This window comes from Zootoca vivipara, chromosome 14, assembly GCF_963506605.1.
Source record: "Zootoca vivipara chromosome 14, rZooViv1.1, whole genome shotgun sequence".
Lineage (NCBI taxonomy): Eukaryota > Metazoa > Chordata > Lepidosauria > Squamata > Lacertidae > Zootoca > Zootoca vivipara.
This window is the reverse complement of record NC_083289.1, coordinates 41,868,588-41,886,566: the sequence shown is the minus strand read 5'-3', so window position 1 is coordinate 41,886,566 and position 17,979 is coordinate 41,868,588. Positions and strand designations below refer to the sequence as shown.

The 17,979-nt window shown below is 46.5% G+C and overlaps 1 protein-coding gene across 4 annotated transcripts in view; it reads right to left on the bottom strand.

Annotated features, from left to right (window-relative positions):
- PRKAR1B (protein kinase cAMP-dependent type I regulatory subunit beta) overlaps positions 1 to 17,979 on the bottom strand; it is a 152,572-nt gene that overhangs the window by 12,661 nt on the left and 121,932 nt on the right. For 2 of the 4 annotated variants that reach the window (XM_060282444.1, XM_060282445.1), the window contains one exon: positions 14,912 to 17,242. In XM_060282444.1, coding sequence (XP_060138427.1) covers positions 17,070 to 17,242 — 173 coding nt within the window. In that variant the 3' untranslated portion in view covers positions 14,912 to 17,069. Of the gene's footprint in view, positions 1 to 14,911; positions 17,243 to 17,979 lie in introns of those variants that run through there. The other 2 variants (XR_004693528.2, XM_035130525.2) reach the window with 2 other exon arrangements.

The following is a 17,979-nucleotide window of genomic DNA, read 5'->3' as shown; positions in this document are numbered from 1 at the left end:
CAAGAGTAAATTGACACTGCCTTGAGTTAATTGTGTGAAGCAAGAATCTGTAAGTTTCCCATGAGAACCAATTATCAGAAACCAAACATGATTCTGGACTGTTCTCTGCCACAGCCTCTTCCTGCTCACTAAACCCTGTTGCCTCTTCAGCTTCCAACACCTCCTCCTCCCAGTCTGCTCCCTCTTCTCCCTCTGACCACTCACCGTCATCCAACCACCACTCCCCATCTCTGAGCCTTCTTCCCTTGGGGGTTCCCATGGGGTTCCCCAGCTAGTGTCCCCCACCACTCCTCTGCATCCAATAGGTCATGGGTAGGCAAACTGAGGCCCGGGGGCCGGATCCGGCCCAATCGCCTTCTAAATCCTGCCTGCGGACAGTCCGGGAATCAGCATGTTTTTACATGAGTAGAATGTGTCCTTTTATTTAAAATGCATCTCTGGGTTATTTGTGGGGCCTGCCTGGTGTTTTTACCTGAGTAGAATGTGTCCTTTTATTTAAAATGCATCTCTGGGTTATTTGTGGGGCCTGCCTGGTGTTTTTACATGAGTAGAATGTGTCCTTTTATTTAAAATGCATCTCTGGGTTATTTGTGGGGCATAGGAATCCATTCATTTCCCCCTGCCAAAATATAGTCCAGCCCCCCACAAGGTCTGAGGGACAGTGGACCGGCCCCCTGCTGAAAAAGTTTGCCGACCCCTGCAATAGGTCCATGACATCTGCTTGCCTGGATAGAGAGGTATGCAAGTGTGGCATGTGGCCCCCCAAAGGTTGCTCAGAAGGGAACCCCCACCCATGACATATATAGTTATTTCACATTCTAGAGGCCTGGCAGGTGCACCCCTTGTGCCTGGTTCATAGCACAAAGCGTTTCTCCCTTCACCCCATTCCCAAACTGACTTTTTCTCGCCAAAGACATTGGCTCAGCGCCATGAGCTACAGCTGCCGCCCTCCCAGTGCCGTCCTTTGAGCCTTGACCAAGAAAGAAAACCCAGTTGAATGTCCTCTTGGCACGCCAACCTCTCCCCTCCCCCCACAACAAAACCAAAGGGAGCATATTCGTGGCTCTTTGGGCAGGCCAACTTTCATCCTTCGCCAGGTTCCGCTACAATTCGCTCCACACACACTCCAGCCACCTCAACAAATTGGCCAGACAGTTCTTATGCTCCTTGCGAACAGATGAAAACATCAGAGATTTTGCTTTGTTTTTTTTTAAAAAAAAACAAAGCAAGGGGAAGGGAACGCTGTGGATGTAGCCTATCTTGATTTCAGCAAGGCCTTTGACAAGGTGCCCCATGATATTCTTGTAAAGAAGCTGGTAAAATGTGGGCTAGACAATGCTACCATTCAGTGGATTTGTAACTGGCTTACTGACCGAACCCAAAGGGTGCTCATCAATGGCTCCTCCTCATCCTGGAGAGTAGTGACTAGTGGGGTGCCACAGGGTTCTGTCTTGGGCCCAGTCTTGTTCAACATCTTTATCAATGACTTGGATGATGGGCTTGAGGGCATCCTGAGCAAGTTTGCAGATGACACCAAATTGGGAGGGGTGGCTAACACCCCAGAGGACAGGATCACACTTCAAAATGACCTTAACAGATTAGACAACTGGGCCAAAGCAAACAAGATGAATTTTAACAAGGAGAAATGTAAAGTACTACACTTGGGCAAAAAAAATGAAAGGCACAAATACAGGATGGGAGACACCTGGCTTGAGAGCAGTACATGTGAAAAGGATCTAGGAGTCTTGGTAGACCACAAACTTGACATGAGTCAGCAGTGTGATGCAGCAGCTAAAAAAGCCAATGCAATTCTGGGCTGCATCAATAGGAGTATAGCATCTAGATCAAGGGAAGTAATAGTACCACTGTATTCTGCTCTGGTCAGACCTCACCTGGAGTACTGTGTCCAGTTCTGGGCACCACAGTTCAAGAAGGATACTGATAAGCTGGAACGTGTCCAGAAGAGGGCAACCAAAATGGTCAAAGGCCTGGAAACGATGCCTTATGAGGAACGGCTTAGGGAGCTGGGTATGTTTAGCCTGGAGAAGAGAAGGTTAAGGGGTGATATGATAACCATGTTCAAATATATAAAAGGATGTCATATAGAGGAGGGAGAAAGGTTGTTTTCTGCTGCTCCAGAGAAGCGGACACGGAGCAACGGATTCAAACTACAAGAAAGAAAATTCCACCTAAACGTTAGGAAGAACTTCCTGACAGTAAGAGCTGTTCGGCAGTGGAATTTGCTGCCAAGGAGTGTGGTGGAGTCTCCTTCTTTGGAGGTCTTTAAGCAGAGGCTTGACAGCCATCTGTCAGGAATGCTTTGATGGTGTTTCCTGCTTGGCAGGGGGTTGGACTGGATGGCCCTTGTGGTCTCTTCCAACTCTATGATTCTATGATTCTATGATTCTATGAAATAATAAAGCTTGTCTTTTCAAGCCCGTTTGTGGGACTCGTCAAGTAAAGGTCTGTTCACACCTGAGAACAGGGGCCACGCGATTGCTGCTTCCTGCCCATCCATTGGTCTGTCTTGGGTATCTCTGCAGAGCGCCAACTTATATAAAACTCTAAGGGCATAAGAAGGAATCTTCCGTTGAGTCCAGAGTCATCAGCAGCCAAGAAGATTCCAATGGGAAACCTCACAAACAACATTTGTGCATTTCTCCAGCAACTGGCAGAGTATAATGCCCTGATGGCTACACGATTGACTCATCTCAAAGTGATCTCTGTACCCGGAAATGGCCAGGTGGAGTTGCACAGAGGCTGTTTATTTCTTTTTTAAATTCTTTACATGATCTCTCTTCTAACGTGGAACACAAGGCAGCTTACACATGAATCCCAGGATTCTGAGGGTCATCGAGGCTACAAAGCCTACAATGCAGGAACGACAGCTAAAGCATTCATGACAGGTGACCATCCCACCTCTGTTTAAAAACTTCCAGTGAAGGAGAATCCACAACCTCCCTAGGGAGCCTGTTCCACTCGTGTGATGATGTTTAAAAAGGTAAAGGGACCCCTGACCATTAGGTCCAGTCGTGACCGACTCTGGGGTTGTGGTCTCGCGTTATTGGCCGAGGGAGCCGGCGTACAGCTTCCAGGTCATGTGGCCAGCATGACAAAGCCGCTTCTGGCAAACCAGAGCAGCACATGGAAACGCCGTTTACCTTCCCGCTGTAGCGGTACCTATTTATCTACTTGCACTTTGACGTGCTTTCGAACTGCTAGGTTGGCAGGAGCTGGGACCGAGCAACGGGAGCTCACCCATCGCAGGGATTCGAACCGTCGACCTTCTGATCGCAAGCCCTAAGCTCTGCGGTTTAACCCACAGCGCCATCCTATGATGATGTTTAGGCACCTACTAAAGGCGTTTCTGCTTAGCAAGACTTTTTCTGAGGAGTAACCTGGTCATTTATGGAAGATCAATCTGATATTTGATGTTTTCTAGTTTGTCAAGAAAATTCCCAAACTTGGATCCACAGGCGACTTTGGGTCATTTCTCTATGGTAGTCTATCTTAAAGTTTTTATGTGTTTATATGCCTACCACATTTTTAAACTTAAAATCCATTGTTGTACAGTGGAACCTCGGTTTATGAACACCTCGGTTTACGAATTTTCGGTTTATGAACGCCGCGGACCCATCTGGAACGGATTAATCCACTTTCCATTACTTTCAATGGGAAAGTTCGCTTCAGTTTATGAACGGTTACTCTGCGGACCGTCTGGAACGGATTAATCCACTTTCCATTACTTTCAATGGGAAAGTTCCCTTCAGTTTATGAACGCTTCAGTTTATGAACAGACTTCCAGAACCAATTGTGTTCGTAAACCGAGGTACCACTGTATATTGTTTTAAATATTTGTTTTGCTTTTGGGATTGTCATTCCATTTGTGTTTCAAAAGCTGGTCTATGACCGTAATAAATTTCATGTTCATGTTCATGATGTTATGTTGTTGCTTTTAGAGTTCGTATGGATTGTTTTCTTGTTTTAGATTCTGGGGAACAGATTTTCTTGTCCTCAGAGCTTGTGTTTCAGTGCTTCATTCTGATTTTACTGTGTACTCCCCTTTGATGGGTTTATGCCTTGAAGCAGTCTATAAATCTATTTAACAATAGTGACGACGACAACAGTATACCCCTGTTTGACCACTGCTTGATGCCGGCCAAGTATTGTAGTCTGCTGGATGGGCTGCAGCTGGCTCTGAACCCTGAAAACAAACAATATTTTTGAGCTAGTGCTTAAAAATTGACTCCATAGTGGTGGAGGAGAGCACTGTCTCAGAAGGGCTTCAGTAACCGTCGAGCTTCACATTCCTGATCCAAGAGCAGAATTAGAAGGCAGACATGCATAATATCGGAAAGACTTAATGAAATAATCCATATTGTTCAGCCTGAGCCAATTCCTGAGCCCCAAGCACAGCTGGGCCATGAAGGCAGACCTCCAAACACCGCGTCTTATTTGCTTCTCAGCATAGCTGCATTTCTCCGTGTTGGAACAAAACGCTTTAGCCCACTGGGGACTGTGCCGAGGTCGATTTGCCCGAGGCCATAGTTTCGCATGGTTTTGAGGTATGTGCTTTCTTGCCTTTGCTCTGCAACTGTGACTTAAAGGAAAGGGGGGTGTGTAAGAGAAAGGAACTCCGCTGGAAATGCGGCTAATCAACAGATTATCTTAAACACATGGTAACGTAATGAAGCCATTCTGCGGCCCATGTAAATTCCACACTTACGAAAGAATGTGAAGCAGCTATTGTGAGCAAACCCATGTCAGATTCCTTTCTCTCTCTCTCTCTCTTTTTAATCACTGTGGGAAATATATATGTCTAGTTGTATGTGCTCTGTTACCAGGATTGTAGGCTTTCAAGTCAACGTTGTGGTTTTGTGGGTCTTCTGGGGTTCTGGTCAGAAGATGCTATAGATGAAGGATGTCTCAGAAAGTGTCCCCCTCCCTCTCCTGTGCTCACACAGAGTTCTGAGCTATCATGGGCAGTGGTAGACATTTTGGGGGCCCTGAAACTCTTATGGGGGGCCCCTTTGCAACCAGCAACGAGGTCTGGGTAACCACTGTTACCTTCTTCAATGGGGTGGCGCCAAGACAGATCACCCCAATTAGAAAATAAAGAAATACTACATCTCAGATTTTGATTAAAATTGCTGTACTGCGGCACGCCACTTTTGCAACATCTCTACTGAAGGATCTAGGCCTCAATTTCATTTCACTGAACATGTTCCCAGCAAGACAGCAAACTCATCCCTGTGGCTGCGCATTGCAAGGCAAACTGGAATAGTGATGCGTGAGCTTGTTTTCCAAGAAAGTTTGTTTGCCACACCTGATCTTCTCAGGAAAGAATAATGGAATCATAGAACTGTAGCCCTAGATAAAAATTGGAGGAGTCCGCAGGGTTCTCCAGAACACATTATGAAGCACACTGCTGAAAACCTTGCAGAGGCCTTCATAAATTTCAGCCCAGAGAGCAAGCCAAATGGAAACTGGAATTAATGTGGCAAGAGCGCAATGGTGTCGCCACTCCAGATTATGTTAGCAGCTGCAAGCCTGCCAAGTCATTCAGCGTTGCTGGCGGACGCACCAAAATGGCATGTTTGGATGCGTTTGAGCCTGGCACGACTGCCTTCCTCTCTGCTAAGCTGACTTTTTGAGCCTTCCCCAGTCTCAATGCAAGCTTTTGTAAAGAGAGAAGAGAGAGCGAAAGAGACAGAGAGTACTGCAGGTTCCCATTGCATATATTGAAGAGCCTAGAATCTGTGGGGGTTTTCCACTCAAGTGCAATTTGAGAGAGGCTCCTCCCAATTTCATTTCGAAACATAGATATGGGTGTGCAGAACATAGCCCACCACTGCCAAGTAGCTTATCTGTTATGTTTTAGGACAGGCATCCCCCAAACTTCGGCCCTCCAGATGTTTTGGACTACAATTCCCATCTTCCCCGACCACTGGTCCTGTTAGCTAGGGATCATGGGAGTTGTAGGCCAAAACATCTGGAGGGCCACAGTTTGGGGATGCCTGTTTTAGGATGTGTCTACAAAGGACCTTCACATTCCTAGTCTAAATTTCCCATAACAAGATGCCTGGGCCTATCGTTCAATCTGGGATAGCTCAGTTGGCAGAGCATGAGACTCTAATAATAATAATCATAATCATATTTATTTATTTATTTATTTATTTATTTATTTATTTATTTATTTATACTCCGTCCATCTGGCTGGGTTTCCCCAGCCACTCTGGGTGGCTTCCAACAGAAAAATAAAACACAATAATCTATTAAACATTAAAAGCCTCCCTGAACAGGGCTGCCTTCAGATGTCTTCTAAAAGTCTGGTAGTTGTTTTCCTCTTTGACATCTGTTGGGAGGGCGTTCCACAGGGCAGGCGCCACCACCGAGAAGGCCCTCTGCCTAGTTCCCTGCAACTTGGCTTCTCGCAACGAGGGAACCGCCAGAAGGCCCTCGGTGCTGGACCTCAGTGTCCGGGCAGAACGATGGAGGTGGAGACGCTCCTTCAGGTATACTGGACCGAGGCCATTTAGGGCTTTAAAGGTCAGCACCAACACTTTGAATTTGCTCGGAAACGTACTGGGAGCCAATGTAGATCTTTCAAGACCGGTGTTATGTGGTCTCGGCGGCCGCTCCCAGTCACCAGTCTAGCTGCCGCTAATCTCAGGGTTGCAGGTTCGAACCCCACAAAAGATTCCTGCATTGCAGGGAAGGTTGGACTAGATGACCCACGTGGTCCCATCCAACTCTATAATTCTATAATTCTTCCTGTGGCAGAGCTTTGGGATACTGTTAAAAGGACAGTTGCCTGCTCTTGACATAAACAAAATTCTAGTCTTGGTGAAGGAAAAATGGAGCAGTGCCTAGCTATTTGGGCGCAATCCTGGGGGGGCTGGAGCCTAACTAGATCTGATGGGTCAGGGCAGAGTCTAGCTTTTTGTTTTTGGCAGTGGTGGTCATCGTTTGGGGTAGAGCCTAGCAATATTTATCATAGCCTTAGCCTGAAACGGTCATAGGCACACGAATGGATCATAAGCCCTCAAAACAGGCATTTTGCTGGGAGACAACCTAGGAATCACTATCTACACTGGGACCCTCTGCCCCTCCCTCCAGATGTTGTTGGATTCCAACTCCCATCAGCCCCAGCCAGCATGGCCAATGGTCAGGGATGATGGAAGATGGGGTCCAGATACATATTTGGATGGCTTATTTCCTATCCCTGATGATTGAAATGTTAATAACAACAAAAACAACAGAAATAGGCCAGTATTTCCAATTTAAAAACGCATTTGGGGCAGGTGGGCAGGGGGTTGCCTTTGCCCATTGCTTTTCTGGCAACAAGCCCAAAAGCCAAAACAATGTCCCAGGTGAATGTGTTTATGGTCTGTTGGCAACCTAAATTAAAGGGCAGCAGATTCTCAATGACTGATTTTTATTTTATTTTAATTAATAATATTGCTACTGGGGGAACGAGGGGCACCACTTGCAGGAGGCCGTCTCAGGCACTAAAATCTCTCAGGCCATCTGTGCAAAACAGGAGTGTGGGCAGCAGTCCCAGTGGAAGGGCAACATCACCCCACATGTGTTCTGTATCAGATTTTGTGAAGAGAAAACCCAGATTCTGCCTCAGATGTATGTGCTTGCTGATTGCCCTGGATTTCCAGATTTTGCCCAATTCCTGTTGCACTTCTGCTCGCAGAGACGGCCCGTGTTTCCACAGCAATCTGCGGGTTCTTTTTTTTAATATAAAAAAATCTCATAAAAATTCACTAGCATTTTAGTGTGAATTTCTCCTATTTCATTTTATTAACAACGTGTCTATTTCTCCTAATGGACACGTTGTTAATGCCAATTTGATGAACGTGCAGATTTTTGCAAGTGATTTCCCTGTATCTAATCTGTTTTTTAAAGATATATTTTTTACATTAATGTATGGCGCTGTGGGTTAAACCACAGGGCCTAGGGCTTGCCGATCAGAAGGTCGGCGGTTCGAATCCCCACAACGGGGTGAGCTCCTGTTGCTCGGTCCCTGCTCCTGTCCATCTAGCAGTTCGAAAGCACGTCAAAGTGCAAGTAGATAAATAGGGACCGCTACAGCAGGAAGGTAAACGGCGTTTCCATGTGCTGCTCTGGTTTGCCAGAAGCGGCTTTGTCATGCTGGCCACATGACCCGGAAGCTGTACGCCAGCTCCCTCGGCCAATAACGCGAGATGAGCGCGCGACCCCAGAGTCGGTCACGACTGGACCTAATGCTCAGGGGTCCCTTTACCTTTACCTTTATGCATCTTAATGTACACTTTCCCTAATAAATGCAGTTTATTACATTTTGTATACATTGGAGAACTGTGTTTTTCTGTCAGCCGTCCCAAGTTCTTCAGAGAAGTGCAAATTTTGAAGGATAACTGTGATTTGATGCCCGTATTGGTTCAAAATGCACAGATATGTAGTTTCTCATTAAAATGCAAACATAATTGAATGCCTTGCATGCACCTAACCTCAAGGACTGCTTCCTTCCATATAAACATGCCTAGGTATTATTGTTTGAATTTGCATGAGGCAAATGTACTAGGTCCCATTGAGATCCTCAGCAGAAGTCCTTCTTCAGGCCCTTTCGCCATCTACAATGGTCCATTAGGGCCCCACCAACTCACAGCCAGCCCCGCCTACTCCAGGAGTATTTGCCTCCCTGTTCCTTATTTCTATTGCATGGGGGCTTTGTTGACATTTTCTTTTTCATATCGCCGTAAGCCGCTTTGAGAGGTGCCTGTCTCTAAAGAGTCCTGCAGAAGTGTTCGAAATGAATGCATCAATTCTGCAAATTTCTCAGGATCCTGCAGATTTCTCAGGATCCTCGCCCAACCAGAAACCTTCCCAACACGCTTTGAAATTTCCTCTTTGACAAAATCCTTGGCCACTGCAAATCTTCCTCTGTGCCTCCCCTCTGCTTCAGAGGTTTTCTTTAAGCCTGGGTGCATGCTTTGTGAAGCTAGGATCGCTAGCCTGATGAATCCTGTGCCTAATACCAGTGCCGGACAATTGTGTTGTTCACAAACCCTCGGCAGACCATGATCCTCCGTATTACGGTGAGACCAGCCTGATGGAGCGCAAAATGTCCCCCGCATTCCAGCCAGCGGACAGATGGTAGCAGATGTTGCCTCTGTGGCTGGCCAGCTCTTTTACCCTGCAAAGGATGTTAGCCAAATAAAGATTTATTCCCCAACTAGGAGCTGTGGGGGATTTTTTAAAATAATAATAAAAATGGGTATGGGACAAAACATGCCAATAGTTTTGAATTGATTCGTACAGCTGCACTCCCAGGCACAATTGCACACGAGCCTGTCTCACTGGAGCCACATGGCCATCCTATTTCCTGCCTCATGGTAGGTAACAATGGCTACAATCCCCATTGACCCCCCCCCCAACTATTGACCATGCTGGCCAGGACTCAATGAACTCCTACTATTACATACAGCTGGCATCATGTTGAGCAAGGCTGCTTTAGATCAACAGAGAAGGCTGGAGAGGTGAGCAGAGAACAGGCACTGGGGGCAGCGAAGGGCAAGGATTCCACCTTCGAATGGGCATGCCCATTCATCTCTTGGGAAAGGTGAGGAAAGGTGGAAGATGCTGGGAAGGAGCCAAGAGCTGTGTGACATAGCCGTTTGAAGAAGGCTGAGGTCAGTGGGAAGGTACAGTGGTGTAAGGCAGCGCAGAAAACCCCCTGGACCCAATTCACAGAAGACTCTAAATACTCCTGGTGCAAATTAAGCTGCAAATTACCTACCCACCCCTGCAAAGGAAGCCCAGTGGATCATACTGAACCTGTTTCTACTTCTGTGCATTTGTGCAATGGCAGTAACCCCCCTTCTGGGTGTGTGTGTGTCGGAAGAATAGGAACCTACACTGATATCTAAACATTGTGTACATGCAACTGAGCTAACTGTTCTCGATTTTGCCCTTCCTGAACCTCTAGTTGCCTTTGTTCGTGTGAATGAGCATACGTCTTGCTTGGTGCCGCAGGATACCTCCAATTCACGAATGGGCACATGACGTTGCAACTGAAGTAAGACCCGTCACAACATGTCGTGTTGTGGAGTCCTCCTGTTCCAGCCACCGCCAGCCATGCTTTCTTGAAGGAAACCCCCCCCCCGTTCCACTTCTCATTCTCCTCCCCTGTTTTCCTGCCCCACCCCTGCCACAGTCAGCACCATCCCATGGCCTCTGAGCATGCTCAGTCTTCATATTCCTGATTTGGGTTCCCTCCTCTAAAGATCTGTTGTAGTTCTGCAGAACTGGTTTCCCCCCTAAGCCTGTCAATATTCTTGTGGGTTGACACCGTCGCTTTGGCTGTACAGTCGTACCTTGGATCCCAAATGCCTTGCAGGTCGAACGTTTTGGCTCCTGAACGCCACAAACCCGGAAGTGAGTGTTCCGGTTTATGAACGTTCTTCGGAACCCAAATGTCTGACGTGGCTTCCGCAGCTTCTGATTGGCTGCAGGAAGCTCCTGCGGAAGCTGTGCTTTGGTTTCCGAACGTTTTGGAAGTCGAACGGACTTCCGGAATGGATTCCGTTTGACTTCCGAGGTACCACTGTATAAGGATTGGGATGAGTTCACTTCTGCTGTAGACTATGCAATTATACATTCTATTAGTATAAGCCACATAGGGTCTTTCCTTACTGAAAGAAGCTCGCAAACCACTTCTAAGTTCCAATAATTTTATTCCATCACCATTCCGTCATGACATCATTCCGTCCCGTCGTCCCAATTGGTAATCCTGAAAATGCAACGTTGCTCGTTTTGCTTCCACTGAAACGCACTCCAGTGGTCCACGTTTCTACTTTTCATTGGAACAGTTACAACAATAATTGCAATGAGGTTTTGGCCGAATGACAGGTTTCTTGCAAAGGTTGGGTGCAATCCAGAAGAATTAGGGGTGCCCAAGTCCCATTTGAAATTAATACTTCAAAAGATGCTCGCCCCCACTTAACGGTAAAGCAAGGGTGAGATCTTTGGTCAATTCTCACAGACAGAAAAGCCCTACCCACATCTCTCAATGATAGAGAACAGCACTGCTCAAAAGCACTTCAAAATGGGTTGACTATTCTCATCGATATTAGACCCTCTCCCACACAGAAAGAGATGCTTCTGCTGACTCACAAACATGGAAGGTAACACTGCTAATAGCTTCTAGCCACCATGTCTATGCTGTCTCACTACCGTTGCAGGCAGTATACCGTACTTTTCCGTGTATAAGACTAGGGGTTTTTTTACTGTAAAAGAATGATAAAAACAGGGGGCATCTTATACACGGATAGTGCATGGGGGGGCGTGTGATTGGCTGCAGCCCCCCAAATGGGGGCATGTTATACATGGAAAAATATGGTACTTCTGCATACCAGTTTCTGGGAATTACAGGAAGGAAGGATACTGTGTGCTCATGTGCTGCTTGAGAGATGCCTGGGTGGAGACTGGGAGAACAAGAATGCTGGGCGAGATGGGCCGGATCCAGCAGGGCTTTTCTTAGGATCATAATTGCATGCCTACTAGGGGGGGGGGGAATCCTGCTTCTTGCTTCTTAATAGACTGCCTTTACTTACAGATAAAATCAGTGCATGCATGGATTATGCCTGCATCTCTTGGGGGAGCCATTCCCTCCGTACGGGAGAAAAGCATGGGGATTGCCATCAAGAAGTCCTTGCATTAAAAATCATAGTGTTTTTTTTTAAAGGAAGAATTTTAAAGAATATTCTTTTTTGACATATTGCTTTTTATTAGCTTTTTATAAATGTGTTTGGATTTTAGTGCTCAGTAGGCTAAAATCCTTCAAGGGAATTGTTTTTTTATTTTAAAAAATCATAGTTTTTAGAAAAAGTTAATTAGCAGCAGCTTTTTTTGTCCATTAAAAGTGTTTTTTAAAAAAACTCATTTTAACTACTTTATCAATTATTCACTGCTGCACTACTTATGCAACCTCTAGCTAGGTCCTAGGACCTATGCATCTATTTCAATGGGACTTCTATTTCAATTGGACTTCTATGGGTGCATCTATTTTTTGTTGAATTGTACCCAGTCTTTTTCTATCTATAAACATAGCTGCCAAGTCTCCCGTATTCCCCGGGAAATCCCCGTTTTCCCAGCTGTTCCTAGCTGAAAAAACGGATTTTTTTATTTTTTTCCCGGTTTTTTCTGGCGCGGCGGCCATTTTGGAACTGGGCGGAGCATTCTCAGAAGCGACTTTTGATGCTGCTCTGCCCAGTTCCAAAATAGCGGCAGTGCAACTTCTGGCGCGGCGGCCATTTTGGAACTGGGCAAAGCAGCATCAAAAGTCACTTCTGAGCATGCTCCGCCCAGTTCCAAAATGGCGGCAGCGCTACTTCTGGTCTGCTACTTCCGCCCGGTCCCTTATTTCTCCGACAGCAACTTGGCAGGTATGTCTATAAACCTTTGCACTGTGAGTCTGATACTCTCCTCAAATGTTTCCTGCATTACTACACCAGGCACATTTATTTATTTTTACCAATGCAGTCAATGAAATGCAATAAGCAAAACAGAAAGAACGATCAAACATTCACTCTCTTTTTTTCTCTCTCTCTCTCTTTTTTAGAAAAGTGCTTTTCTTTTAAAAAAAAAATCACACAGGACAGAATACCAAAACAGTTCACAAGAAGGTAAGTCTTAGATACGTATTACATATATTGTATTTTAAAAATCTTTTTTAGATGGTGCCATTACATTATCTAACATGGCATCAGATTTTCCACATTTCTCAATGCATGCAAAAACAGTAATCAAGGTCATAAATAAGAATAATAAACACAGTTTACGAAGCTCAAACAAAGTGTGGAGGGGGAGGGAACCCACGAGACTGAAACTCTTCTTGCAGAGCCAGGATCCCATCCTAACATTCATGGCACACAGGACACAGTCCAGCTGGAATCTGCCTCAAACAAGCCTCACTGGAAGATGTAAGGCCACCTTAGGTCTCCTAGGTAGCCCCCATTCATTCCGAACAGCCTTGCAGAATCCTGTAGCACCGTGCCTGCAGCCTATGAACGGAGTGAAATGTTGTATGGCAACTTGATTAGAGTGTCAAATCTAACGAGTTCGAAAGGTGGACAACCTAACAAACTACAGTCTAAAATCAGTTCACTTTTTACGAATATCGCTGAAATGAATTATTGTCAGAACGCAGCGGATTCCCTGCTTCCGTAAATGTCAATCTAAACATTACACAAACGGTGACTGAACTTGCATTCAGGGTGCAAGGAAGCAATTCCCACAGCAAAGAGACCTGACCTTTGCCAAGGTTTGCGAATTTAGGGAGTGTGGAAAATATAAATCGATTGCTTCGAAACTTCACATTCTGAAAAGCTATGCCTTTGGATACGGTTTTTTTTTTCCTTTGGTGTTTTCTTCACATCTCGAGTCCATGCAGGTGGACCACCTGCCAAGGAGTAACTTGTTGCAGTGTGTGGATGTCTTAAGAACTACTTTGCAAGCCAGTCATCTGCTTTGCCTTGCCAAGGGGGTGAGATGAATCTTGCCCCTCTTTTGGCACCTGATCAGAAGTCCAGGGGAAACAGCAGGGGGATCGGCAAAATTTTCTTCCACGCTGAGCAGGGCAGACACCTTGCATTATTAATTACAGGGGCGTACCCAGGATCAAAACTAGGGGGGGGCAAGGGGCGGGGCCAAGGCACGGGAGGGGAGGGGCCACAAAGTGGGAATGTGGGCGGGGCTACAGAGCCCAGGTGAAATCAAAATAAACAGTAAAAACTACAGCAAACTGATCACATATTTTAGGAAGGGGTCCCCAGAGTTGTTGACCTTTGGGAACTGACACCACACTTGCGTATTATACCCCAGAGGACAGGATCACACTTCAAAATGACCTTAACAGATTAGACAACTGGGCCAAAGCAAACAAGATGAATTTTAAAAAGGAGAAAAGTAAAGTACTACACTTGGGCAAAAAAAAATGAAAGGCGCAAATACAGGATGGGGGACACCTGGCTTGAGAGTAGTATATGTGAAAAGGATCTAGGAGTCCTGGTGGACCACAAACTTGACATGAGTCAACAGTGTGATGCAGCAGCTAATAAAGCCAATGCAATTCTGGGCTGTATCAATAGGAGTATAGCGTCTAGATCAAGGGAAGTAATAGTACCACTGTATTCTGCTCTGGTCAGACCTCACCTGGAGTACTGTGTCCAGTTTTGGGCACCACAGTTCAAGAAGGATACTGACAAGCTGGAACGTGTCCAGAAGAGGGCAACCAAAATGGTCAAAGGCTTGGAAACAATGCCTTATGAGGAACGGCTTAGGGAGCTGGGTATGTTTAGCCTGGAGAAGAGAAGGTTAAGGGGTGATATGATAGCCATGTTCAAATATATAAAAGGATATCATATAGAGGAGGGTGAAAGGTTGTTTTCTGTTGCTCCAGAGAAGCGGACACGGAGCAATGGATTAAAACTACAAGAAAGAGGATTCCACCTAAACATTAGGAAGAACTTCCTGACAGTAAGAGCTGTTCGGCAGTGGAATTTGCTGCCAAGGAGTGTGGTGGAGTCTCCTTCTTTGGATGTTTTTAAGCAGAGGCTTGACAGCCATATGTCAAGAATGCTTTGATGGTGTGGGGGGGGGGAGGCGGACGTGAACCTGAAGTGACGGCGGCGAAGGGGAGAAAACCAGCGGCCGCCTAGAGGAGAAGAGGGAAGTCTGGGGGTGGGCGGGGGGGGGGGGGAGAGAAGGGAACCAGGCTTGGATCAGGGCCTCCACGGAGGTCTGGAGCAAAGCCCCGGCCTCCGCGAAGCCTTCCGAGGCTCCGTTGCTGCAGCGGTCTGGCAGGCGCTGAACGACTCCCGACGTTCGGGAGACCTTTGAGCACAGCCGCGCTGTGCGCATGCGCCCTGCACGGCGGCCGCCGGAGTCCACAGCCGCGCTGTGCGCATGCGCCCCGCTTTGCGCATGCGCAAAGGTCTCCCGAACGTCGGGAGCGTCAGCCCTTGCCCCCTCCCACACAGCGCGGCTGTGTGGACTCCGCACGGCTCGGGCGCAAGAGACTGCTGCGGGCGCCGAACTCGCGCTCCGCTGGGCTGTCCTCCGCCTCTGCCCACCAGCCCCGCCGGCAGCGCCACTCTTGCCCGCAGCTGCCCGACCGGCCCTGCCTCTAGAGTAGGGCAGCGGCCCCTCCCTGCCCCGCGGTGGGTACGCCCTTGATTAATTATTACCATTAGCCCCAGCAAGGCTAATAAATGCTTGGGCTGGGCGAGAGCTAAATTGAGAAAACATTGCAAGGGAGTACGGCTAAACACCACTGCCACAACCACCCGTATTTCACCTCTCCAATCAAAACCAAAGCTTTACAGTTTGTTTGCTTTTCAGGTGGAAAATATGGCCAGGGATCACAGGTGCTAGTCAGGGGTCACACATACCCAGTATATTTTTGCCCCCTCAAAATCGCTCCATATTTGACTCTATGGGCTCTGCTGGCCATCTCTGCCTTAAAGAGTTTGTCCAAATTCAAACACAATTGGTACACTTTGACCAATTTGAAACTATAGCTGATGAAGAATAAACGAAACAGGGCCTTGTCCTGGATTTGAAAATCATTTCAACTGGAATTTGTTTCATTACCTTAAGCAAAAAACAGTTTGAAGAATTCATAATTAATCACCTTCCTGGCCCGAGTTCTTGGAACCTTTTCATTTGATTTCCTGGTTGCACCAAGAACTCCCATTTCTACAGCAAATTCATTCTCCACCTATTCCACTATCAATTGCCACGCGACACGTCCCTTCACGTGAGAGAACTTGCCATTGCTTGATGCTTCCTCCATGGTGAAGGAGCAGCAATGATGCAGCGCTAGAGAGCTTGCATCAAATACAGGAGGCCCCGGGTTCAATCCCCAGCATCTCCAATTAAGAGGGTCTCGAGCAGCAGGGTTGAGAGAAAGAGAGTTGTTGGAGACCTACCTTTCAGTCACAGGAGGCTATAAGGTATGTAGCTGGGTAGAACCACAGTCTAACTCAGTTGTAACATGTCTTCCTCAATAACATGCTGGATTCAGAAGAGGAAACAGAGTAACAGATATAATTGCCCCCCAAAAGTATTTCAGTTCTGGCAGTGTCAGTGTCCCATTGCCATGCCCAAGTCACCTGCTACGTGACTGTGCCAAAAGCAGCCTCCCTGACCACTGGTGCCAAATTCCTGAGCCATGTGGAGCTGCGGAAGAACGCAGGAAGAAGCTTTGATGTGGAGCAGCAAAACTTAGGTCCCACCCACTTCTTACACCACGTTGCTATTTTGAGCCACCGATCTCAGGGCAGAGTTGGATGTCCAAAAAGGAAGGGAAAACAAACCTTATCGCACAGATGAGCACACTCAGGGTGGGATATTCATAAAAGGGAGATCTGCTTTGGTGTTGGTCTCTGCTTTGAATATCCTTCAACTCTCTCTGTAGCTTAAGCCTGGTGATTTCAATGAGCTTATGTGCCTGTTGCTCCTTGTTGGACTATGGGCTCCATTCGCTAATCAACTCTTACAAATGTTAAAAGGGGATTTTGTAAATTTTTTGTGTTGGGGGGGAGGGTCTTAGGAAATGTCTAATCCCCCTAAGAAGACTTCTGAAGATGAATATTCAAGTTAAGTAAGTGGTTGTGGGTTTAGGTGCTTTGTTTTACAGTTTGACAAAACATAGATAGGACCAGCTGTTCAGCACACTTAGGTAAAATAAATGCTGAAATGTGTGGTTTTCAGTGTGTAAAATAGCATTCCGAGAGGCTTCATGACCAGGGCAACCAGGAATGTAATTCAGGATGTGAAAAAAATAAATTTAAAAAATCCTACAAATAGTTCACGAAAGCCACTTCCATCGAGCTCTCTACTGCCTTTTTTCTAACACAAGATAATGATTGGATATCTAGTGCCCCTGACATGATCATTTAAAAAATATACATAAAATACACATGTCTCTTGTTTTCTTCAAAAGCTATGGAACGGCATGGGTCGAAATTTAAGTGCACAAGTTTTTAACATAAAAGGCAGCCAGCAGGAAGGACTTAAACAGTGAGGGAAATGAAACTGTTGTATCTCTGGATGTTCCTCTTGAGGATTTCTGAGCAAGGACCAAGGACTCGTTCGAAGCGAGGGCGATCCAGCTTGACACACTTCAGGGGCCCACGAGCCACCACAGTGGCAGCCCGGGGCCTGTTGAGCAATAGGGCTATCTCTCCTGGAAGAGAGGGGGGGAGAGAAATACCAGCATCACATTTCTGAAGATTTTGCATGTTATCTGTTGCTTTGATCGCAGCCTTTGTTCTCTCCTCTGTGGGATTGTCTCACAATGTGTGTGTGTGTGTGTGTGTGTGTGTGTGTGTGTGTGTGTGTGTGTGTTAAGTCTGCAAATGATACCCAATTAATTATTTTTCAATCATGTTTCCTTTACATTGAAATGAATGCAAGTTATGTAAAAAGTTAATGAAAGTTATGTATAGCAGACAGCTGGGTGAATTAATGTATTTGGCAGAAACTGGTCTGCAGCAGAATGGAAACAGCACTGCTTGTGGCTAATACAGATTCGAATGGAAGCCATATCCCTCTTTACCTCTACTGTCAGAGGCAGCATGCCTGGGAAGACACGTCGCTGAGAATGACAAGTGGGGAGAGGACTGTTGCACACAGTTCCTGCTTGTGGGCCTATGAAAAGCCTCTATTTGGCCACTGTGGGAACAGGATGCTGGACTAGATGGGCCACTGAATGGCCTGATCCAGCAGGGATCTTTGTATATATTATTACATTCCAAGCCAATTGGATCGTACTGTAGGCCATCTTGAGCAATTTTCAGATAGCTACTTTGGCCAATTGGCCACTAGAATCTGTCATGCCTCCTCAGCGACAGAAGCACAAAGGGAGACTCTCATCCTGCACAACGAAACAGGGCAACTCCCACAAAGCCACCCCAAGGATAT